At 39.0% G+C, this 25832-nt stretch overlaps 1 protein-coding gene across 1 annotated transcript; it reads left to right on the top strand.

Annotated features, from left to right (window-relative positions):
* On the top strand, positions 1-25454 carry Mpp1 (MAGUK p55 scaffold protein 1). The gene is made up of 12 exons (XM_052171796.1): positions 1-263; positions 10722-10865; positions 11162-11240; positions 12597-12682; positions 14661-14729; positions 17235-17431; positions 19034-19140; positions 21118-21198; positions 21733-21813; positions 23122-23324; positions 23550-23624; positions 24877-25454. Exons 1-12 carry the CDS (start codon positions 162-164, stop codon positions 25051-25053), a joined length of 1401 nt encoding a protein of 466 aa, XP_052027756.1. The 5' UTR covers positions 1-161; the 3' UTR covers positions 25054-25454.
* The last annotated feature ends 378 nt before the right edge of the window (positions 25455-25832 follow it).

Here is a 25832-nt window from a genome sequence, read left to right as displayed (position 1 = left end):
GCTCTGCTTGGCCCTCCCTAGCTCCTAGCGCAGCTCTGGATCACTGCCTCCTCTGCCGCTTCAGTCTAGCACACCTCTGAACAGGCCGCAGTTCCCCAAATTGCTATTCCTGGGCTCAAAGCTCTGCGGCTACTACGTCTGGTTGTCTCTGCTCCTGAGAGATGACACTGAAGTCGAGCGAAGGCGAGGGAGGGAACAGCATGCGCACCGCACTCTCGGACCTCTACCTGGAGCACTTACTACAGAAGCGCAATCGGCCTGAGGTTAGCGGGACCCCTGGGGTCCTCAGGGTTCGGGTTGGGTCTAGGCTCCAGGCCTTTCCATCTGCTGCTGGATTTTTCCTATTCATGGCCTTGTTCCCAAGCGCTCTGTCCCCCGGATGGCCAGATCTTGAGTGTCCTGCCCCAGGGTGGAGGCCTTAGCACTGGGCTCGGTTCCTGCTGAGATCTGGGTGTGGTGGATAGTCGCCTGGAGCAGCCCTCCTAGGTGAAAATCCGGACAGGCCCGGACTAAATGAATACTTGAGGTCAAAGAAAACTTGTTCTTGGATGGAAGTCGAGTAACAGACCTGAAGAAGAAAAATAAGACTTTAAAGAACACATCCAATAGTAGATCTGCCTGGTTGTTGTTGAGCACTTGTGTTCAGTTTCACAGACATGGTTGTGAAAACCAACTTCGTGCTCTAAAAAGCTCACTCATGTCCCTCTGCATTTCATTTCAGTAGGTCTCCTTGAGCTACGCTGTAAACTAAGGTAGACTTCAGTGTTAAGACAGTAAACAGTTACTAATCTTCTGTGTCAGAAAGGCCTCCAGAGGTGGTTGTGATTATATTCTGTGTAACATATAATAAATGTCGAACCACTTACCGCTCCTGCTCCCTTACTCTCTAATCCCTTCTCCTGGGAGATTTATGGTGCTGCTTGTGATACAATGAAGATGGCTTTGTGATAGGAAGGTAGAGCTATTAAACAATATACATTACTTACACAAAATGTCCAAAGATGATCCTAGACAAAACTGAGGAAAATAAATCCAAAACCTTTGCAGGAATGGTAGCTATTGTGTGTTTTGATAAATTTCTTTTTAGATAAAAGGAAAAAAAAAGAAAAAGTGAATAATTGGTAAGAAAAAATCCATATTATGATAGTTGTATTCTGGTTCCCCAATTCTGGAGCTCTGTTTCCTTTTCCTTGTCTCTAGTGTCATTTCCCTTCCCCAAGCCAGTTTTGCAAGTATGGTTATTTAATCTTGCCTTTCTATTCAACATACCCTAAGTCCTCTTTTAGTAACACTGACATAGCAATTCACTGCTTAGGGGAAGAAACTGTGCACGAATTAAATGTCAGCATATTTTATCTCTCCTGCTGGGAGGTAGGAGGACATTTTGATTTTGTTTATCTGTTTGTTTCTTCTTTTGAGACATGGTCTCACACTAGCTCAGGCTAGCTTGGTAGCTTACTCTATTGCCCCAACTGGCCTTGAATTCCTTGCAATTCTCCTGCCTCAGACTTCTGAGTTTATAGGCACTATAGGTATGGGCTAACATGTCAGACATCAGAACATTTTTAGTGTCACAATGAGATGGATTTATTTTTTACAGCAAGAAATTACCAGACCTCCCCGAAAAGTGTCATAACTGCTGAAGGAAACATCTGTTCCTGATGTTCTAGTTCAGTATCTTATTTAAGGTAGACAAGTAAAATGCAAAGAGCAGAAGTTAATGTGATAAAATTCTAATCTACTAAGGCCACAATGAAACCAGATTCCTATCTGTAAGGTACCTAGGTCTTTCTGGTTTTGAAAAATCATAAATATCCTAGAAGGGAAGGACAGAGAATGAAAAAGACTTAACAGACTATTCTAGGTACTGAGAAAACAGGGGCAAAGACTAAATAATTTGAAAATGTACTTTATTTTTTTAGTTTAAATTCTCTGAAAACACAGACCTTGAATGGAAATTTCCTCTTCAAATGAAACAACCAGACCTAAGAAGGAGCTCTTTCTCTGGTAGAATGATAATCAAGAGCAGACTCACTGATCATGCTCCCTACTGACTCACCCAAGACTTGTTTTCTGCTATTGTACATGGAATGTATAGAATGTCTCTGCACAGGCTGTTATGTTTTGCCCCTTAAATCCTGGATTCTACAAAGTGCAGGCTTCAGCAATGCTGGGCACTTCACAGTGCTTCATAACCCCCTACACCTCCTTCAGAGGAAACATCTGCTACACAGTTCAAAGGGCAGAGACAGTTTCTCAAAGGAAGTTGAAATAAAAAAAGTAGATTAAAAAAATTGGCAGGAGAAGTGGGGGTGAATAGAGCAGGGGCAACTACAGTTGACTTTTTCATTTAAACCAATTGGCTTCAGAACAAAGTGACAGTGAACTACTGAGCACAGGAATGAACAAACATTTGTTCAGCCTACTGTTAGGCTCATTGCCAACTGCTTCCACATGGTGAACATCGAATGCCCAGTCCCAGGAAATGAATGACTCTAAATTCAGAAGAGCCTGGGAGCTCCTTGCTATCACCTGCCAGCCTTGTGTAGCCCCTGACTAAACCACAAATATCCATTCTTCACATGGGCATCTGTTATACTTTGTAAGAGGGAAAAACTATAACAAAAAAGTTAGAAAAGCCATGAGAAAACCAACAATTCCCCAAGGAAGTATAGAGATTAAAACTATTTAACTATAAATGATAAGAACTGGAGCTACAGAAGGGCTCAAGAATCATGATTTTCTGGCAGGTATTGTCTTAAAAATCATACATTAACTAGAACTTTGTTTGTCAGGCACTAATACATCTATCAATCCAAAGGCCACATGGTTAAAGGTCTTTGGCTGATTTGCTTTATCTGCATAGTACACTCTGGATACATAGGCTTCTTCCAACTGAAACTCAAGCAGCTCCATTCTACCTCAAAAACCAGACTGTATTTCCAAATACTTTGCTCTTGGTTCTTGCATAGCCATTCAACCAATGTTGGGACTGTGTATAAAACATCATTAAGTTAAACCATTCTCTTTGTTTTTATTATATATGTTTTTTAAAGACATGGTCTCACTATGTAGCCTTGGCTGGCCTGGAATTAACTGTGTAGACCAAGATAACTTCAAATTCAAAGAGATCTACCTGCCTCTGCCTCCAGAGTGCTACGATTAAAAGCATGCCTTTAATCTTACCATGACTGGCAGTTGTTGTTGTTTGTTCTGTTTTGTTTTTAAATGGAATCTCACTGTATAGCCTAGGTTGGCCTCAAGCTCTTGGCAGATCTCCTTGTCTCAGCCTCCTGAAAACTGAGATTACAAGCTCGTACCACCAGGCCTAGCTGACTAAAATTAAATTCTTATCTCTACTTTGTAATCAATATTTGAAGGAAAAAATAGGGCTTAGAAACCATTTTCACTAAAATAATTTATAAGGCTTAGACTCCAGGATTTAGTTAAAATACAAGTACAGAATTCAGAGTTCAAGAAGACAACATGATACCAACTATCTTGCAGCCCAAGACTGTTGCAAACTCTGTATTGCAGGTTGCCCTCAGACTTATCCTCCCATGTGCTAGGATTACAGTTATGTTACCATACCTAGTTTATAAATAAGACTTTGTTGAAACTGTATAATACATTTTTAAACTGGTTAAGCTGATATTTTTTATTTTCTTCTCTTTCAAAATTAGTTTAGCTACTCATAGGCTTATGCTCTTCCATCATGTTTGCAATTTTTGGATTTTTGGTTTTTTTCGAGACAGGGTTTCTCTGTGTAGCCCTGGCTGTCCTGGTACTCACTCTGAAGACCAGGCTGGCCTTGAACTCAAAAATCCGCCTGCCTCTGCCTCCCAGAGTGCTGGGATTACAGGCATGCGCCACCACCGCCCAGCATGTTTGCAATTTTTAAAATGTCAAAATGTAAAAAGGTACTTCCCCTTACTCCCAGACAGGGTTTCTCTGTGTAGCCCTGGCTGCCCTGGAACTTACTCTGTAGACCAGGCTGGCCTCAAACTCAGAAATCTGCCTGCTTCAGCCTCCCAAGTGCTGGGATTAAAGGTGTGCGCCACCACCGCCCAAGAGGTATTTTTATAACTTGCATAGACCAGGTGAGTGAAACCACTTATATATGAGAAATATAATACCTAGCACAGGGCTATTGGCAGCTGACACCATCCGCTGGTCCTAGGCAGAAGTGGAGAACATGATAGCTGGGTCACTTTGACTAAGTCTCTTGGTTTTTTCCTAACTAAAAAAAAAAAAAAAAAAAAATCAAAGTTAGGTAGTCAAAAATAAAGAAATGTATAGTTGAACATTGCCACACCTTTAATCCCAGCTTGGGTGGGGGGAGGGCAGATGTAGGCTGCTCTTTGTGAGTTTCACTTTGAAGCCAGCCTGGTCTATAGAGCTAATTCCCGGGACAGCCAGGGCTATACAGAGAAACCCTGTCTTGAAAACCCGGGGGTGGGGGGATGGGGGGATGGGGGGGTGGGGGTGAGGGGGGAGGCAAGAAAAAAATTATATATTTTTTGATTTGCTGTTCAAGTAGTGCAGATACTACCCTCCTCCTCCTCCTTGTCCTCGTCCTCCTTGTCGTCCTCTTCCTCCTCCTCCTCCTCCTTCTTTTTTTTTTTTTTTTTTGAGACAGGGTTTCTCTGTGTAGCCCTGGCTGTCCTGAAAGTCACTCTGTAAACCAGGCTGGCCTCGAACTCAGAAATCTATGTTTCTGCCTCCCAAGTCATGTGCCACCACCGCCTGGCTGATGCTCACTTTTCTAAGGGGACAAGATTAGGCACTTTCTTCATTTCTTTAAACTTCTTAGCCTCTATCACATAGATATCTTGTCACGGTGCTTGCATTTATAATGTATTCTTTATAACTGTTTCAAGGTTTGTCTGTGGGTGGATTCTAAAATGTAAATGACAGTAAGTGGTGTTTATATTGTTGTAATTAGTTACTGAACTAATGTTTCGCATTTCCCAGATCTTTGATATTGTTTGGGATGGCAAGATGTCCAACCAAATTCTTATTTTCTGGCCTTTTTTGCAACTCTTGTGGGGCTGTGTTCTGCAGCTATGGCCAATGAGACAAGAAAAGCTGTCCTCTGGGAAAGTTCTGAGCTGGATCCTACTGATCTGGCCCCTCTGTCCTTCTTGCCTTCAAAGTGGAGCTAATTGATAGAGTCATATAATAGACTAAGGACTGAGAGAGGAGGAGATCCACATAAGTACTCAGGCTGCCAACTTAACTGGAAATCCTACTCAAGTCAGAAAATTTCATCTTGCCAGTTATAGAAAGGAATGTGTTTTTGAGAACTTGGTGGGAACAGTAGACTTACATTTTTCTGAATAGAAAGTAATCATTGTGACATAAAAATGAAGGGATACATGGGGGGGATTTGAATGCTGAGCATTTTCTTTAGTGGAATCTTTTGGTATTGTTAGTATGTCAGCATTCTCAACAGAGAGCTGTACGGTAACATAGTAACCACAGCTCACATTTACCCAGTGCTTCTAAGTTAAGTTAAGCTTGCAACCCAGTAAAGTCCCTAACTTACCATCCTCATTTTTGCAGTTGAAGAAACAGAAATACAAAAAGGTCAAGGATCCAAAGTTATCAGCCATTCATAAAAGAGCCAGGAATCTAACCCAGACTGTGTTTTTCTGTTAAAAAGTGTGTCCCAAGTTTTTAAGTTCTATTTAATATTTTTTGCTAAATTATTTTCTATAAATAACTTAAACACATAGTACACAATTTGGAAGATATGGTGAGTAAAGTTAACCCATGAAGGCAATTTCCTCTTTGCTCTGTCTTGTAGCCAACCAATTTCCCCCTTCCTAGAAATAACCACTGTTCCTTTTTCAGACATTGTGCGTTCTAAGTAAATGTGAATACATTCATTTTTTCACTATTTTTGGTGAAGCTGCATAATTGTGTTCAAATTGTTTTATTTTTCCACATAAATAGATGGTTTCAAAATTACCTGAGAACTTCCTAGTCATGGGTACATGGTGTCTTCCCATGTAGTGACTGTAGTGTCATTGAGTTGTTTGTGGTAGAGTACCTGGGAATTTTGTGAAATTCTGTGTTGCCAGGTATTCTAAGTTATTTTTCAAATTACAAACCCTTTTCAACATTTTTGTTACAACATAAATGTCATGTGATAGTCATGAGTTTTGGGACATTTTAGCTACTAAACAAGGCAGTTTCTCAACACTTCCTTATCTGGAAGTTACACAGTAAGTGACACTATGTTAGTCCTCAATGTTTTTTCAGTTAGAAAGGAAGCAGTAATTTTTTTTATTAGATATATTCTTTATTTACATTTCAAATTTCCCCTTTAGGAAGCAGTAAATTAAAAGGTCTTTGTGGAAAGCACACCTGTTATAAGACATACTTTTCTCCTTAAGTTTCTAGGCCAGATCTCCTTGTCTGTCATCTTTCCCCTCTTCTGTGCCCATGGGGAGGCATTCCTACTCAAGACTCTTTCCTCCAGAAAAATTAATTGGCAAGATATATTTTTCACAACTCTGCCTATTGAGAAAACCTTCTACATCTCCCCAGTGTCCCAGTGTGTAGATAGTATATAGCTGCTCTCCATTTTCAGTTTGTACCCAAATACCCAGTTCACACTAGTTCTTCCTCCTCTGGCTTGCTGTGTAGGTTTTGATTTATTATTTTATGAACAAACATTTGTGGGTAAGAAAGGCAAATTGTCTTTATATTATTCTCAAATAATCCAAACATTAAGTTTTTTATTTTATTATTTTATGTATATGAGTACACTGTAGCTGTACAGATGGTTGTGAGCCATCATGTGATTGCTGGGAATTGAACTCAGGACCTCTGCTCACTCCAACCCTACTCGCTCTGGCCCAAAGATCTATTTATTATTATATGTAAGTACACTGTAGCTGTCTTCAGACACACCAGAAGAAGGCATCAGATCTCATTACAGATGGTTGTGAGCCACCATGTGGTTGCTGAGAATTGAACTCAGGACCTTCGGAAGAGCAGCCAGTGCTCTTAACCACTGAGCCATCTCTCCAGCCCCCTAAACTTTAAGTTTTATGACATTAAAAAGCAATGCTGGTTGGTGGTGGCACACACCTTTAATCCTGGCACTCAAGAAACAGGCAGACAGATCTCTGAGTTGGAGGCCAGCCTGGTCTACACAGTGTGAGTTCCAGCATAGCCAGGATTACATAGAGAAACACTGTCTCAAAAAGAAAAAAGAAAAGAAAAGAAAACCAAAACACACACACACAAGAAAACAAACAAGGGAAAAAACTCCACAATACTGCAAGATCTATACAAGATTGAGGCCATCAGGGTTTCTTCATGGATATATGATACCCTCCCTCTAGGTCTGTTGACACAGTGGGGTGATATAGTTATTAATAAGTTGCCCTTGCTCCAATCAATGGCCTCCTGTCCTAGTGGAGAGACCCCAATATGATTTCCTAAGTTTATGTACCTATCTAGACTCAATGGCTTGCCTGTTTATTCTTTTTTTTAAAAGATTTATTTATTTATTTATTTATTTATTTATTTATTTATTTATGTATGTATTTATTATATGTGAGTACACTATAGCTGTCCTCAGACATACCAGAAGAGGGCATCAGATCCCATTACAGATGGTTGTGAGCCACCATGTGGTTGCTGGGAATTGAACTCTTCGGGAGAGCAGACAGTGCTCTTAATTGCTGAGCCGTCTCTCCAGCCCCTGCCTTTTTATTCTTTAAAAAATTGTGTGTGTGTATGTATGTGTGTGCTGTATGTTTACAATGTGTACAATCATGCACTAACATAGGACATGTGTCCTATCATTTTCTATCTTATGTTCTTGAGTCAGAGTCCCAAGGAACCTAGAGCTATACTGGTGGCCAGTAAGCACTGCTAGTCCTCTTGCCTTTGCCCCAGATATTGATGTAACACACTGGGCTTTTTATATGAGTGGTGAGGATTTAAATTCAGGTATTTGTTCTTGCGCAGCAAACAGTCTTACAGCTCCCTTTTCATTTTCCCACTTTTAAAAAGTATTTATTTCTAGTTTATGGGTTTGGATGTTTTCACCTGTGTGTCTAGTGTCCACAGAGGCCAGAAAAGGGCATCAGATGCTCTAGAACTGGAGTTACAGGTGGTTATGAGCCATCATGTGGGTTCTGGTTTCTCTGTAAGAGCAACAAATACTGTTAACCACTGAGCAATCTCTCTCCAGGTCCTCTTTTTACTCTAGTAATGACATTCTTCACCAATATTACTTGGAAAAATTCAAACTTGAAAATATACAAGATACATAAAATATATAAAAATATACAAAACTTTCTATCATTTGGCTTCTATAATTGACATTGCTTTGTTTTCCTTAACACATATGTACCTAAAACTATCCATCTATCCACTTAGAATACTTTACCCCAAAGAACTTCAGTGTGTATATTACTGCATAGAGTTCAATATTTGTTTATGGTTATATTTTAAGGTAAAATTTGCATACATTAAAAGGGCAAAGATCTTGAATATACTAATTCTCTCATGTTTGTCCTTTCCCCTCAAGACAACTTTTGTTTTTATTATTTACATCAGTTTTGTTTGTTCTAAAAATCTCACATAAATTTTATCATTGTACATATTCTTTTTTAATAGGACTTCCTTTATTCAACAAGTTTCTGAATTCATTCCTATTGTTTTGTAGTTTGAGCTCTTGAATGCATGGACAACTGGCTTGTGTATTGTCCTGTGTTTCAACAACTTTGTTGTTTCCTTTTGTGTGGACTATTGAGAACATAACACTGATATATACATCTGTATACAAGCTTCTGTGTGGACAAATGTTTTCTTTCATATTGGATGAATCCTTAAAAGTAGGATTTCTGGACCATAGAATAGATGGGTATTTTATTTCAGACCTTGTAGTAGGCATGCTTAGTCATGCTGTTGTTTTGGGTATTTGTTTATTTATTTTTGGGGGGAGTTGGATTTGGTTTTTTTCGAGACAGGGTTTCTCCAAGACAGGGTTTCTCTGTATAGCCCTGGCTGTCCTGTAACTCACTCTGAAGACCAGGCTGGCTTCAAACTCAGAAATTCGCCTGCCTCTGCCTCCCAGAGTGCTGGGATTACAGGTGTGCGCCACCACCGCCCGGCATTTGTTTATTTTTTAAGACAGGATCTTCTGTGTAAATCTGGCTGGCTGGAACTCTCTGTGTAGTTGAGGCTTGTCTTGAACCTGCAGTAGCCTCCTTGTCTCTGCCTCTGGAGTGCTGGTATAACAGGCATGTATTACCACTCTTGGCATTTGTGGTTCTAATTTAATCTATACTTTCTTGGTTACTGTGAGTCATATATCTTTTCTAATGAGTAATCTGTTCAAATCTTTTGTTTTTTTCATTGAACTTTTATCATCTTGTTATTCAGTATATTCTGGATACAAGTCCTTTGTTACATTGCGACCTTTTACTCTCAGTCCTTAACATGTCTTTCCAGTTTCTTGTTTGTTGAGATGAGGTGTCATTGTGTTGTCCAACTTGGTCTCAAATTCCTAGGCTGACTCAAGCCATTCTCCTGCCTCTGGCTCCTAAGTAGAGGGAGTACTGTGCTTATCTCTTATGCACCTGCTTTTTTTGTTTGTTTGTTTTTTGTTTTGAGACAGGGTCTTTTTTTGCAGCCCAAGATGGCCTTGAACTATGCCGTACAAGCTGGAGCCAAGCCCCTCCCCCTTCAAATGCTGGGATTATAGGCATCTACCACTAAGTTCTGCTTGTTCATGTTTGTGGTTCTATTTGGACAAAAGAGGGCATTTTTTTACTCAAGTTTTTTCTCTGCAGCTCAGGCTGGCCTTGAGTTATGAATGTCTAGCATCTGCTTTTGTATGAGTTTATTTTGATGAAAGATATTATGTTTGGTAAAATCGATCCTTTAATTTTCTGGTTATTGATCTTTGTGTCTTGTTGGCTAACATTTTACATAACTCAGTAGAATCTTTTGGTGAACATGTTTCTTAAATTTTTATGGCATTTATCTTTTCAGATTTTATTTTATAGCTAGAAGTTTTCATGTCATGTATTATAAAATATTTTGACTACCCCAAGGTATTGAAAGTATGTTTTCTTTTCAGACTTTATCTGCTTTACCTTTCACATTTGTATCTGTAACCCATCTATAACTGAGTTTTATATGTAAACTGAGGTATGAGTCAGATTAAAATCCATTTTCCTGTATCTTTTCTTGATTTACCTCATACTGCTTATCATGCCAAGAAAGAGAGTAATTAAGTCTTGAACTGTCTAAAGTGCCTGCCACTGTATGGTTTTGCCTGCATGTATGTCTGATTGCAACATGCATGCTGTGTCAACAAAGGTAAGAGGAGGACATCAGATCTCCTGGGACTGATGATGTTACAGACAGTTGTGAGCTGCCATGTGAATGCTGAAAATTGAACCCAAGTTCTCACAAAGAACAGCCAATGCTGTTAACCTCTGAGCTATCTCTTAATCCCTCAGAATATTTTTAATAAGTAATTTGTTTATCTGCAATGACCTCATAAAATGTGTGTATTAAATTGAATAAGGAACTTTTACAAACAGCTTCACATAGATTCAAAAGAGAGTAGATGTCAACCTTATAAAATAACTGGGTTTTCAAAGCTTTTTGGATTCTTATTACAGATTGTTGAATGGCTATGGGGTTTTACTGCTTATTTTATCTATTAATCTGTTATTTGACAGACTTCAATGAACCAGTCAAATGTTGCCACTGAGGACATGTACACTAATGGGTCCACTGCTCCAGGTAGCCCTACCCATGTCAAAGGGCAGGAGGCACGGAGAGTTCGGCTCATACAATTTGAGAAGATCACAGAAGAGCCCATGGTAATCTCTTGTCCTATTGTCCTTTATCACTTACACTCTACTGATGTAGTCATTGGACCATAAGAATATATGCCAAAGGCCACTCATGGAATTGTACAAACTGTCAACTTCACTGCTGTGTTTCTTTGTCCCCCTTTCAAGCTCCTTTCAGAGCATGCTTCCTGCTTTTTCTACTTGAGAACTGCCCATGATATAGATGAAAATGGTTTTCCCTGCAAAATTTCCTTAAGATGCTTTAAAGATGTTCTCAGAAAGGACTTACAACAAAGTTTACTTTTTCATTGCCTTTATTCCAGGGAATCACTTTGAAGCTGAATGAAAAGCAGTCATGTACTGTGGCCAGAATTCTCCATGGTGGTATGATTCATAGACAAGGTACTCTGGCAGGGAGGAGGGGTCCTAAGTCTAATTTTACCCTGGGATTAATTATTTACTCTCTGTTCAGTGGTTTGGGACAAGGAGCTTATGGTCTTAAAAACTGATAGCATTTTCATGAGCGTGCCAAGAGATTCTTTGGCTTAAAAATTGACCCTTTAAACCAGGCATGGGGGCACATGCCCTAATCCCAAAACTCAGGAACCAGAGGCAGGCAGGTAGGTCTCTTGAGTTTGAGGCCAGCCTAGCCTACAAAGCTAGTCCCAGGACAGCCAGGGCTACACAGAGAAACCCTGTCTCAAAAAAACCAAACCAAACAAACAAAACCACCTGACTCTAGATAATTGCATGTTAAGAACCTTCCCCCTACCCCTACCCCGAATAGGATTTCTCTGCTGATACCAAAGATATGCCTGTCTCTGCCTCCTAAGTGCTAGAATTAAAGTCATACACCACTACTGCCCAGCTCCTCTGCATCTTCTCATACATACTTTCCTTTTTAATTAATAAGTATATTACTACATGTACCCATTACATAAGACTGATATGTAACAGTAAAGAAAGCTGTATCTCTACCTTCCTGAAGCTAACAGCTTGAATGAGAAAACCAAATTTAAGTAGGTATAATTAATTATTGTATTTCCCTAATGTTAGGGTGCTAACAATTTTCAGATTTATCATTTACTAAAATATAATATAGGGAGCAATGAGAGAACAGAATAATAAATTAAAATATAACATTTTCAGCAGCTGGTAATAACCTATATGGTATTAGAAACTATAAACTATTCTCAATGTTGGGGTTATGGCTACTCCAGTGAGTCTCCTTCTTCATTATGTCCTACCCTTTTGTGTTTCACTATGTTTCTATTCATCCAAGGTAACATGATATGAATTTAGTAACCATCCTTCACATAGAATTTTAACATTGACTAACCATCTAAGAACACATGTTTAACAAAGAAACATTGAACTTACTGAATAATGGGGAGCACTGAGATCTTTTTCCCTGACTTTGTTGTTCTTTTTAATGTATACATGTGTCCACATCTCCTGGGGTTGGCAGCTATTCTAATTCCAGGAATGCAAGGATGAGATGCTTTTACACAGCTCTTGGATAACTGAAATCAAAAAGGATGATGCAGTATTGAACTGTGCTAGATAGATTCAGAACCAAATTTGTTTTTATCTCTCCTGGTTGAGTACTTCTAATATTTGAATTTTATTTATTTTACAAAATGCCTTAAATTGTAGTTTTGGTTATGTGGTATTCTTGAGCTATACTAACAGCTCTTGTTAGAATTTTTATTCTTTTATGCATTGAGTTTTTTTGTTTGTTTGTTTCTTTAATGGCAGGCTCCCTTCATGTTGGGGATGAGATCCTAGAAATCAATGGCACAAATGTGACTAATCACTCAGTAGATCAACTGCAGAAGGCAATGGTGGGTATTCTCTGCACCAGACAAATACTGTCTTCTATGTTCATGAAGGGTATATGGGCACTGGTGTCACTGTATCTCATTTCTCTGCAAAAGCATGGCTATCTTATTGAGAGGGTGGTTATCACTTCTGATCCTCTGATATTCTGTCTAAGAAATATTTCTCTGCTTTCATTTAGTAAAACTGCAAAGCAGGGCCAGTAACTTGAGAGCATCAATCTCATAAAATGACAAGAATATTGCCCTGGGTATCTGGAAATTGTGGTATATATTGGTATTTCTGAATCCCTGCTTTGCTTTATTTTTGCTCTATGGCTTTGAGCAGGTGGATTATCTTTTCTCAGTCTGTAGTCTCAAAATCCATTATGCACAACATTGTGCTTGGTGTTTATGCTGCCTCTCCTGTTTGCCCCTCCTGATACTTTGCCATCTTTCTTAACTCTGTCTTATGTCTCAGTAGGCTGCTTTTAATTTTTATATCAGTTGGGATTCATTCAGTAGATTCAGCAAGCAGTTAGTAAAGGCCGTTATGTCCTTACTCTTACTTGACAAACCTTCTCCTGTAGGTACCAATTTCACACAGGTGTGGGCATCCTCAAAAGGTCCAACTAGGGAGAGAATTCTTCCTGAGGATATGTATACTTGTGTGAATATGTCCTTCATGAAACTTTTCAAATTCCCTTTTTGAATGTGCTACCTAAGTATTACTGGGTTTCCCAGTAATATCACAGTACCAGGAGTGATGTCAGAAAATCAGCCCTTAAAGTGGGCCTCTGACATTGGGCTACTTGTCAATGAGCATAAGCTAAAAAAAAAAAAAAAAAAAAAAGTACATCAGAAAAGAGCTAATAATTCTAGGGAAATCTAAATTTCAGTTTAAAGACAAAAACAAATAGGAAACTGGGCAAAAGAAACAAAAAACTACTGACCAACCTTTTAAAAATCTGCTCAGTTACTGCAGCACAATCCATCATAGCCAGGCTATGGAGTCATTGGTCCCAAGTGTTGTGGATAGCCCTGGGGCTGCTTCTATTTTAATGCTAATTCTGCTCTCCCGGGCTTTGAACAAGGAATGAGTCAACACTCAGGTAACTTCCTGTGAACCTTCTTCCCAAATGGACTAAAAATAAGTGGCATATACATACTATGGAATACTGTCCCATCTTATACCAGAAGGAAATCCCATTATTTGATAAAACATGGGTGCGCAAGGAGAACATTATATAAATAAGCCAGACACAGAAAGATAGTCATCACATAAACTCTTATATATGTAGAATCCAGAAAGGCAAACCTGTAGAAATAGAGAGTGAAATGGTGCTGATCAGGGGCTGGGGATGGTTGGGGATCATGGAAATGTGTATAATAATTATGGATTATATTCTTGAAAAATGCTAACAGAATATATCTTAAGTATTGTCATAGCAAAAATAAGTAGTGAGGTAATGCATATGTTAATTGTTTAGTCATTATAAGATATATACATAATTTGAAAACACTTATATGTGATAATTATGTATATTTTTATTATTTAAATTGCAAGAAAAAAGAGATGATCAGCTGTAGTTATGGTAACCAAATTACAAAATAAATCATTGAGCTGAATGCAATATAGCTCAGGCCTATAATAAAAGCTCTTAGGAGGTCAATAACAAGTTAAACTTGTATCTACTTTTAGTTGTGGTGGGACTTGGGGGCCTGAGGTAGAAGGACCATAATTTAAGGCCAGCCTCAGCTATATAGAAAAACCAAAAACCAAAAGAAACATGTGACTATAAATATTTGCAATGTTCTATTGCTTTATTATTTTTGTGTCGTCATTTATGCTGGTGTGGGAAGCACATGACGATCTCATTGTTCAGGAGGTAATATCTAGCCAAATCTTAAACTATAAAGATGGTTCTGTAGTGAAAAGCCTGACTTTATAAAACCTCCAGGTTAGTTTTCATTACAGTCTCATTTTTCTTTTCATTTTTAATAGAAGGAAACCAAAGGAATGATCTCATTAAAAGTCATTCCTAATCAGCAGAGTCGTCTTCCTGCACTACAGGTATATAGTGTCATTTTCTCTGTTGTGCTGTTTTGTGTTCTTTGAGATTTTATTAAAAATTATATGATTCTATCTTTAAATTCTCAATCTCTCACAGGTGTTTAGTTGCTTGGCTTGGGATCTTATTATCCTGTTGTCTTATCTGTCATCTCCTTTATTTTCTCTCTATTTTCCTTGTGTCTGTGTGTGCTTGTGTGCTTGTTCATGTGTGTTCAAGTGCATTTGTGTAGAGGGCATAGGACAACCTTGGGCGTCATCCATCTTTGTGTGTTTCTTGGGATATTCTTATGAGTGTAGATGTGTTTACGCATATGCACATGTGTGTATATGAGTGTGGAGGCCAGAGGTTGATATTAACCTTACTTTTCCTTTATTTTTTGAGAGGTGTCTCTCAGAGAACCTGAAATTCATTGATTTGGCTAGCATGGTTTGCCAGAGAGCTTCAGGGATTCACCCATTTCTTCTCCCTGACCCTCTTCTCCAATACTGGAATTATAGGCAACACATTGTGCCCAGCTTTTTTTTTAATATATTCTGGGGATCTGAACTCAGGTTCTCATGGTCGTGTGGTAGATATTTTATCAGCTGAGCTACCTCACTCAGTCCCCATCTTTTTTTTTTTTTTTTAAGACAAAGTTCCATCTCACCCACCCTAGCTGGATCTCATCAATTAGATTAGGTTGGTTAGCTAGTGATCTTCAGGGATCCTCCTGTCTCTGCCTTCCCAGCTCTGAGCCACTAGGCTTAACTTTTTAATGTGAATTCTGAAGATCAAACTCAATTGCAAAGTACATACAAGGCAAGTATTTTACCAATTCAACTGACCAGTCTCCTCAGCCCTTTATTCCTTTTTCTTTGAGGAAGAAGACAATATTGGAAGTGATAGGAACAGGTTATCAGTAGCAGAGGAATAGATGGGACAGGACCTTGGCAAATGAATGTGCAAAAAGTTTTTTAAAATACCAAGCCTTGGGCTGGAGAGATGTTTCATGATTAAGAAAATTTGCTGCTCTTTCAGAGGGCATGAATTTGATTGACAGTACCCACATCAGGTACTTTACAGTGGTCGATAACACTAGATCTAGGGGATGTGTTGCCTTCTGTCCTCCACAGGCAACTGAACACATGTGACTAAAAACAGAAATGAAAATAAATACATGTGTATAGGGTTTTGTGTACTCTCCAGGATAGAGGATGACACTGGGTATCCTGCTCTTCCACTCAACTGTCTTATTCCCTTGACATACAGTTTCTCACTGAACCTGAAGCTCACCATTTCAGTTAGGCTGAATGGTCAGCAAGTTTCTGAGATTCATCTGTGTTTCCCTATCTGCGGGTTACATGAGTGTACAACCATGCCTAATTATCACAATATCCTATTAAAAACGTTTACATATGTTTGGGATCTTTATTAGTAAATTGTTTTGCATTTGTTTTTGTTTATGGAGTCAGGGTCTTACTATGTAGTAACTCACTATGTAGACCAAGTTGATCTTGAACTCATAGAGACTGCCTGCTGAGATTAAAGGAGTGAATGGGCTAAAATTCTTTCTGTTCCTTGTTATTTCTTCCCTTATTTGTTTGAGCTATATTTATGCTCCTTAATGTTATTACCACAAATAACCAGTGCTTGAATTTTCTTTCTGTTGCAGTGATAAAACATTCTGACTTAAAGCAACTTGAGAGGATAGTGTTTATTTCAGTTTACATTTCCAGATCTGTATTAAATTCTGGTATAATTTCCTCTAGTCATTTTTCCCTATGATAAACATTTCTTTTTAATTTTGGCCATTCTAGGTATTTTGTTTATTAATTATTTTGTTTATTAATGTTCTTATTTCACATAATGTTAGCAGGATTGCCAACGGCATTAGATATTCTTTTACAAATTGGGATTTCATGTTATGTGGTAATATACTTAGCAGATACTTAAACATTTATCATAGATAAATAAAAATGTCTTATGAAATTAAATTGTTTTCAATACTTTACAAATAATGCTGTGATAAACATGCTTATCCACATAAGCATGATTTATGTAAGAGAAATACATAGTTTGATAGAAGGTAGGGCAAAGAATGTCAACATTTGAAGATGATGGACACATTCATATTGCTAGACTGTCCTATAGAGAAAGGTTTATCAACTTTACCATATTTTTGAGAGTATCTTGTCAAGGAAACATCCATTTCAGATGGATGGTAGCAGCTCTCTACTCTGAGATGGACAACTTAGATTCAATAGCTAGCAACATGGTGACCCAGAAAGGCATTTCATGAGAAAGCCTTCTTGTTAAAAGGATCAGCTTTGATTCTTCTGCAAACACAACAGTATATACTTAAGAACACTTGAACAATCCAGCTGCACATGTGTGGGTACATGCCTACCATTTTTGCCTCATTCTTGTTCATTTCCCATTTCCTTATAGTGGGACGTTTTATGTACATGCTCTAATGTACATAAACAGTACAGTGTTTTTCCTGAGGTCCTTTTTGCCTTTTATAGATGTTCATGAGAGCACAGTTTGACTACGATCCCCAAAAAGACAATCTTATCCCTTGCAAGGAGGCAGGACTGAAGTTTGTTACTGGAGACATTATCCAGATAATTAACAAAGATGACAGCAATTGGTGGCAGGGGCGTGTGGAGGGCTCCTCCAAAGAGTCTGCAGGATTGATCCCTTCTCCTGAGCTACAGGAATGGTGAGCATGTTTGTGCTGGTGGAAAGCCCCTGTAGTAGCTAATTGCTTAGCTTCCGAAATCTGCTGTCTTGTGTATATTTTCCATATCTCATAAACATATGTTCTAGTTTTCTTTACATAATAGATGAGAAAGGGTCCACAGGAGTTGATATGGTTCATTGAAAGACCATTTGTTTCAGGGAAAGGAGCCTTTTATTGGCCTGTTTCCTTAAACACTCTTACTAGTGACAGAGCTCTCTTCCTTGTTTCCTGTATCCCTTTAATCACTCAGTACTGTTTCTAAGAAAACTTCTGAAAACAGTTACATTTTAAGTATGTGTCCTTTATGCAGATTCTTGTCCTCCAGTCAGATTGCTGAATTAGTGCAAGGCTGCCACACATGACCATAGAGTGGTAGAAAAATCCATATTCATTGTTGACTACCTTGTAGAAAATACCATGACAGCCTCAAAGAGTGTTAGTTCCTGTACCAGAACTATTTCTTTTATTTTTTGAGATTATAATATAATTACATCATTTCTCCCTTCCCTTTCTTCCTTCTAAACTTCTTACATATCCTTCTTTGCTCTCTTCAAAATCCATGGCCTCTTTTTTCATTAGCAGTTGAATATATATAATACACACACACACACATATATATAACATTAATATATTAATATATATTCTTAATATGCAAATTCCTAAGTATGCTAGTACAACCCAATGCCAAATGGTAAGCCCTGCAAACATATACAGACCTTTATTTTGAAGTTAGAGTTCTGCTTGAGCTTATTTCTAATTATTGTAAATAGCATCTAACCATGAGATGTGCTTTGTATAAATAAATGTTTACCATTACAACAACAGAAGAAATACAGTGCAGACCTGGAAGATTTTGGTGCATGCTGCCTGTAACTTCTGGGCCATTTTTAGAGCAAACACCTGGTGAAGAACGTAGTAGGATCAGGAAATGCAGATAGCTGAGAAAGACTCAGGAGAGCACAAAGTAAAACTGAGGCTTACTAATGAGGCATGAAATCAATTTAGAAGACTACAACATGTATTTTTTAAGTGAGAGTCAGATATTGTAGCTCAGGCCTGTAGTTCAGAGTGCTCAGAAGGCTGAGGCAAGTTCAAAGCCACCTGGGCTATATAGTAAGATCCTGAGTAAAAACAAAAGATGATTCATAGAAACATTGATATAGATTACACAATAACAGGTGGTATTGTTATTGAAGCTATTGTTTGAGTCATATATGTGATTCTGTGTGTTTTATTTGTAGAGTAGGGTTGTTGTAGATAATATATTTCTTATGATGAACTGAGTGTTAGCCCAATTTTCCAGGTCTCACCTCAAAGGTGGAAGAATGGTCAGGTTACACTAAAGGGAGGAAATTACTTTTTCTTACTGAAAACATTCACAATTCCAGGTGCCTAAGTAATCACATAAAATTATAAAGAAGAAAGGAAGGGAAGTGGGTGAGGGCATCTCTGCCTGAAGAATTTTAGAGTCAGGGAAGAGGGTCAGTCTTAAAACTTAACTACAGAAAAAAGAGGTAGCCTAGTCTGTCACGGGCTTTTACACTGAGGACCTACTGAATTTTGGTCATCTGTTCTTCCCAGGAGAGTGGCAAGTGTGGCTCAATCTGCTCCAAGTGAAGCTCCAAGTTGTAGTCCCTTTGGGAAGAAGAAGAAGTATAAAGATAAGTACCTGGCTAAGCACAGTTCCAGTAAGTTTTCTATATCCCCTTCCTCAAGAGTCCAAGTAGCATTAGTGTTTCTCCACCTCTTTAAACAGAAGAAGTGAGGATGCAGTATGTAGTGGGATGTATAGTATATAGAAAATGTGCCATTTCTTTTGGCTTTCTCTTACTCATTTTATTCATAAATTTACTGCTGTCAGAGAGAGAATGCCATTGCATGTTCAGGAAAGCTAGTGGTCTGTCCACACCTACTCATCACCTCACCTCTCAAGTAACTAACTGATCAAGTTTTCCAGACTTTTCTCCATACTTATCTTTATTCTGCTGATCACCAACTTCAGTATCTACAGTGGACTGGTTCCAGTACCCAGTGGTTATCAAAATCAACAGATGCTCAACACCCTCAAAAAAAGGGTGTAGAATTTATATAGGACTTATTTATATTCTCCTGTGCAAATTTTAAACAAGGCAGAATTGCATAGTGAGACTCTGACTGAAAAAGAAAATCTTGATTTTTCTAATACAATGAAAATGCTGTAAAATAATCATAATACATTGTTTATGGAATAATAGAGAAAGTCTGTATATGTTTAATATAGATGCAAAATTTTTCAAATATTTCAATTTGTGGTTGATTGAATCTGAGGATACAGGGCTCATGAATATGGAGGGCTGAATTTCAGTGGGTTGCTGATAATAAATGAATACCAATCTACAATTTATTCAATGTTTACATCCTGTTGGGAGCATTCAGAGATAATGACAGATGCATGGACAAATCAAAGAACCTGAAGCTACCACAGCCAAAGCATCTGTGAAGGAGTAGAGGAGGGTTTACCTAATAGCCTCTTTTCCATCTTGAATGGTTGGGTCAATATTGGTTCTGTTCTCCAAAATAAGGGATGTTAGAAGGATTACAGTGATGATGTTGATGTTATTGAGCTCTAAGTGCCTATGAGACAATAAAGTTAAATGTTCTAGAGAGATGGAATCTGTGTTGGGGATAGAGAACCATTACAATACTGAGACTGCAAGAGACTGAAAAGGTCAGGTCAAAGGGATGCAGAGAAGAATATAGAATTATAAAAAAGCACATAAAATCAGAATCCTAAGGACTAGCCTACAGAGCCATGTGAAAAGTTCAGATGGGGGATGCCGAGAAAATCAAGTCATAGATGAAAAGGAGTACATGCATCTGTTCTTCAGTTTGTTATCAGCACCTCCTGTAGCTGGTACAGCCATTGTGCTAGCATATTCAATTAGTAAAACATTCTTTATTCCTTGGTAAGTTTGGATTCCACTTGATTTTTTTTTTTTTTTTTTTTTTTTTTTTTTTTTTTTTTTTTTTTTTTTTTTTTACAACATAGACAGGCACGGAATGAAGCTGGAGTTTGGTGTGTCTGGTCTCACTACTTAAAGTCTAGCCCCTGCAGTTTTTTTCTTACCCAACATTTTAGATAATTCATTCAGAATTAAAATGGGCTCATGTCAATCCTTTCCTCAGAATTTTCATAGGAAGTACTTTCTGCTTTACTTTATTATGTACCACTTTTCAGCACTTAAAAATGTCCAACGTCCCTCCCAGAGACCCCCCCCCCCTCTGATTTCATGTCCATGGTCTCTCTCCCTGCATTTTATTTACTTTTTGTAGACAGAGCCCAGAGCTAGGATTATAGACATATACCACCACACCCAACCTTACCTCCTCCTCCTCCTTCTTCCTCCTCCTCCTGCTCCTCCTCCTTGTCCTTTTTGGTTTTTTGAGACAGGGTTTCTCTGTGTAGCCCTGGCTGTCTTGGAACTTACTCTGTAGACTAACCTGGCCTCAAACTCAGAAATCCACCTGCCTCTGCATACCAAGTGCTGGAATTAAAGGCACACATCGCCACCACCTGGCCAGCCTTCCCTTCTTACTGGATCAAGTGTGTCAGCTCCTTAACCGCAGCCAGTGCTTTATCACCCCACCTCTGAAAATTAATATGGTTTGATTTTCTTTGTCTCTAGTTTTTGACCAGTTGGATGTTGTTTCCTATGAGGAAGTTGTTCTGCTCCCTGCATTCAAGAGGAAGACCCTGGTGTTGATTGGTATCTTTTCATTGCCCCTCACCAATTTGCTAATTCAAGAGCACAATTCTGCCTTTATTTCCAATCCCATGTTATGTGTCCACTCTTCTTCAGGAAAGGCAGTAAGGAAGATGTGGAGTGTGGTCTCTTAGATACTTCACAAAGTAGTTATAAAGAACTTCTGGATCCTACAAGTAATCTATCTGGATCCACTTCATATTGCAAGTTTTTCTACTGCTTTTAGTACATAATCCTTTTATATTAGGTTTGCTCTTTGTCTACCTGTTTGGATGGCTTAGAAAATAAAAAGAAAACTCCCCAGTAGCTAATTCCTCTGTCAAAATAGCAATTATGTTCTCACTCAAATGGATACAACAGAATTGAAGCTATTTGGTGGCCCCAAATCTTGACAACTCTAATGACTCATTTGCAGGCTTGTTACAATACCAAACTATTTGAGCACTGGGATATAGAAATCCATCTCCCATTCCTTGTCTTATCCCCACCAGTGTTTCTGAGTAAAAGTGATGGAAACCTTTCTTTATCCTCACACAGGAGCCAGTGGGGTGGGTCGTAGCCATATTAAGAATGGTCTGCTCAGTCAGAATCCAGAGAAGTTTGTATACCCTGCCCCATGTAAGTATTTCTCAGATGCCTTGGAGGGGAACATTAGGCCTAAGGGTCAGGCAGATATGCCCTGTTAGAAAATTTAGAATCAGTGTTTTTCTGAAATGTCACATGGTCTTGTTCTTGTTTTATTTCAAACATTTAATCATGAAAACTGAAAATTTGGGGGGCTGGGGAGATAACTGTCAGTAAAGTGGAAAGTATGAGGTCCTGATTTCAGTCTTTGGAATCTACATTGAAGAGCCTAGAAAGGAAGGAAGGAAAGAAGGAAGGGAGGGAAGGAGGGGGGGAGGGAAGGAGGAAAGACACATACACGAAAACACTAAATATTTGAAAATGTAATACTACATACTGGGTGATGAGATGGCTGCTAACCCTGACACATGAATTTAATCCCCAGAACCCACATGGTAGTAGAACTGACTCCCATAGGTTGACCTCTTTCTTCCTTTCATGTGCATCACATGTGTGCGCGCATGTACACACCACACACACACACACACACACACTCCTTGCCAGGCTTTTCAATGTGCAAGTTGAGGGGAAGGAGTCATTTTAGGGACAAGTGACTACTGTGGAAGGTAAAGGAGATGGTTCATCAAAGGATAAAAAGAGGCTGGGAATATAATTTATCTCTTTTTAAAAGAATTATTTAAGCCGGGCGGTGGTGGCCAGAACTCTGGGAGGCAGAGGCAGGCGGATTTCTGAGTTTGAGGCCAGCCTAGTCTACAGAGTGAGTTCAGGACAGCCAGGGCTACATAGAGAAACCCTGTCTCAAAAAAACCAAATCAAAAACAAAAACAACAAAAAACCCAAAGAATTATTTATTATTCAGTATTATTATACAGTATTATTATGTAGTGTGTGTACTCATGTCACAACGTTTGTGTGTGTGTGTGTGTGTGTGTGCGCGCGCGCACACACACTCATTTCATAGCATGTGTATAGAGGGAGGTCAGAATACAATTTATAGGAGTCAGTTCTTTCCTGGAACCATGTGGTTACAGGCAGGTTATGAGCCTTCTGTGACAAATGCTAAGAAATGACCAGTCCCAACATTTTCACTTTTTACAGAATGTTTAAACCAAACCATTGTGTTCTTTCCATGTCACAAAAACAAAACAGTGCTGGAGAGATGGGTAGGTGGGGATATTTTATCTGTACTACCTTCCAGCATCAATCCTTCAGTTCATGAGAAAACCATCTCCATTATATTATCTGCCCCAAAGATGGGTTTCCATATAGACACTTTGGGCCAAGACACTAAAAGATAGCAAGGGCCAAGAGCTCATCAAGGATTTGAGTTCTTATACACAGATACAACACGGCCACCAAAGAAGAGTGAGGAAGATGGGAAGGAGTATCACTTCATCTCAACAGAGGAGATGACAAAGAACATCTCTGCCAATGAATTCTTGGAGTTTGGCAGCTATCAGGGCAACATGTTTGGCACCAAATTTGAAACAGTGCACCAGATTCATAAGCAGGACAAGATTGCCATCCTCGACATTGAGCCCCAGGTGGGTAGGCATAAAAGGGCAGGAGCAATGGTTTCAGCCATGTAATGAGGGAAGTGGGTGATGAAAAGTAGAGTTGGAAATCTTCCGGGAGCTCATGCCTGCTTCCTAAAGTTTTAGTGGGGTCAGCATGATACAACGGAATTGGTATTGGGATTTAACACTTATTAGAAGGAATACATTCTGACAGATAACTGGGTTGTTTCTCCTTTTCTTCCTTTTTCCTAGACCCTGAAGACTATTCGGACAGCTGAGCTTTCACCTTTTATTGTGTTCATTGCACCTACTGACCAGGGCACTCAGGTGGGAAAGGGGTCAAAATGGAGGTCCATACCTTCTAGGTCATTGTCAACTAACTGTTTTTCCAAGGCCAAGAAGATAAAGGGCATGCATATTTTACTCATTCAAGAGCTATTCAAGAGATGAGTTATTTAAGATTTCAAGTCTACTCATAGTCCAGAATGATACAGTTCTAATGGCCGAGATGGACAGTTAAATAATTCTGATAATGATATATACTCAGATCAAGCAAGCAGAGAGAGGTAAAGGACAGAGGTGGTATTAGATCTACAACCCGTGCAGTGTGGTTACAGTGGGAAAGGAGCCTGCTTGTAAATAACAATTTTTAAGGAATTGGTTAACATTTTAGAAGAATGGTTATTTCACTTTTACTATAAAGGATTGAGCTGGGTGGTGGTGGCGCACACCTGTAATCCCAGCACTCTGGGAGGCAGAGACAGGTGGATTTCTGAGTTCGAGGCCAGCCTGGTCTCCAGAGTGAGTTCTAGGACAGCCAGGGCTACACAGAGAAACCCTGTCTCAAGAAATACCAAAACCATCACACACACACACACACACACACACAAAAAGAAAGAAAAAGAAAAAATAGATTGTTTCTTACTATTGAGAGTCACAATTCCAGCAATCGAGAGGCGAAAGAGGATCAGGAGCTCAAGGCCAGTCTGGAGATCAAAGGCAAATAAGACTGCCACACATATAAAACATTATTTGTATTGCTTGTGTATCTGGCCATATCCTTAGCTCATGTTTCCATTGAATTAGTGACTTCATCTATTTCTAAGAATTCTATATTATGGTACTTCGCTGTAATAAGTTACAAATATCCCCACCACCACTATGGTATGTATTTCTCTATATATTTGCCTTTATGTAGTTAACTGACCTTAGGAGCCAGAAGCTTGAGACTGTCAATAACCTTTCTTATCCTTGGATTGTAGCTCTAAATTGTAGTTGCTAAAATGGCTTTCCCATGAACAAAGGGCTAAAACTTAGTGGATGATGCTAGTGAACGCTGTGCTAGGTAATTAGGGTTAGTTTGACATTCTTTAGTATAGTGGTTCTCAACCCCTTTGGAAAGCATTAGTATGTAGTGTTCTTAATTGGTTATCTAGCAGATAACAGACCACCGGATGGATCACCCATCATGGAACAAATTGGACGGGGAACCAGTTAATATAAACAATACTTGTTTAAATCTTTGCTTGGCTGCTGTGATTTGGGACTGCTGCTTTACCCATGGCTTTCTTCTTTGCAGACTGAAGCCCTACAGCAACTGCAGAAGGACTCTGAGGCCATCCGTAGTCAGTATGCTCATTACTTTGATCTCTCTTTGGTGAATAATAGTGTTGATGAAACTCTTAAGAAATTACAAGAAGCCTTTGACCAAGCTTGCAGTTCTCCCCAGTGGGTGCCTGTCTCCTGGGTTTACTAAGCTTACAGAATTGGCAAACATGTTCCCAGCCAACATTTGGAATGCCAGCCCCCCTTGCTTAAGCCAAAAGGGTTGCTTCAACTTCTAGCTCTCTATAACTGTCCTGAGTATGTCTTCTCACTCAGGCTCCTAAAGGGGTGAAGTTTTCATACTATCTAGATTTCAAAATGTTCTCTGGAAATCGGCCATAAGAATAACCAAATGCAACTGCTGCACTGAAAAACCAACTGTCCCTACTCCTGAAGTCTGAGCTCCTTTGCTTTCAACTATAGAATGTCTTTTTACTCTGGAATAAGCATCTTCTGAAATTTTCTAAAATGCCAAAATCAAACAGCTGTGCAATAGAATATCTGCTGTAGAGAAACCTTCTAAAGCAATAAAAATGCTGCTGTGTTAAGCTACCAGTGACCCTGTAACTCCATTCCCATCTGAACCGACAATCCCTTAAAGATACAAGTGTTATCTTTCAAGCAATGGCATCAGCATAAGATCTTTGGGAATCATAGATTCTTTTCACTGCCTCTATAGGTCTCTAAGAGAAAGGCTGAAAACATGTAACAAAAGCAGGGGCTGTGTTGGGCACTCCATACCTGTCTATACCAAGGCTCAGACATCTGCTATATTAACAATTTCCCTTAAAACTTCTACTTATATTCTTGCTCAAGAGCAAATCCACCCCCACCTTTTCCCTGCTCACCCTGCAGTCAACATTAAAACTGGCAGTTTCCTACCCGGGATACCTCTAAACCTGTTCATAAGCCCATCTGGCCCCCAGTACA

This window comes from Apodemus sylvaticus, chromosome X, assembly GCF_947179515.1.
Source record: "Apodemus sylvaticus chromosome X, mApoSyl1.1, whole genome shotgun sequence".
NCBI classification, from domain to species: Eukaryota; Metazoa; Chordata; class Mammalia; order Rodentia; family Muridae; genus Apodemus; species Apodemus sylvaticus.
This window is presented reverse-complemented; position numbering and strand designations above follow the sequence as displayed.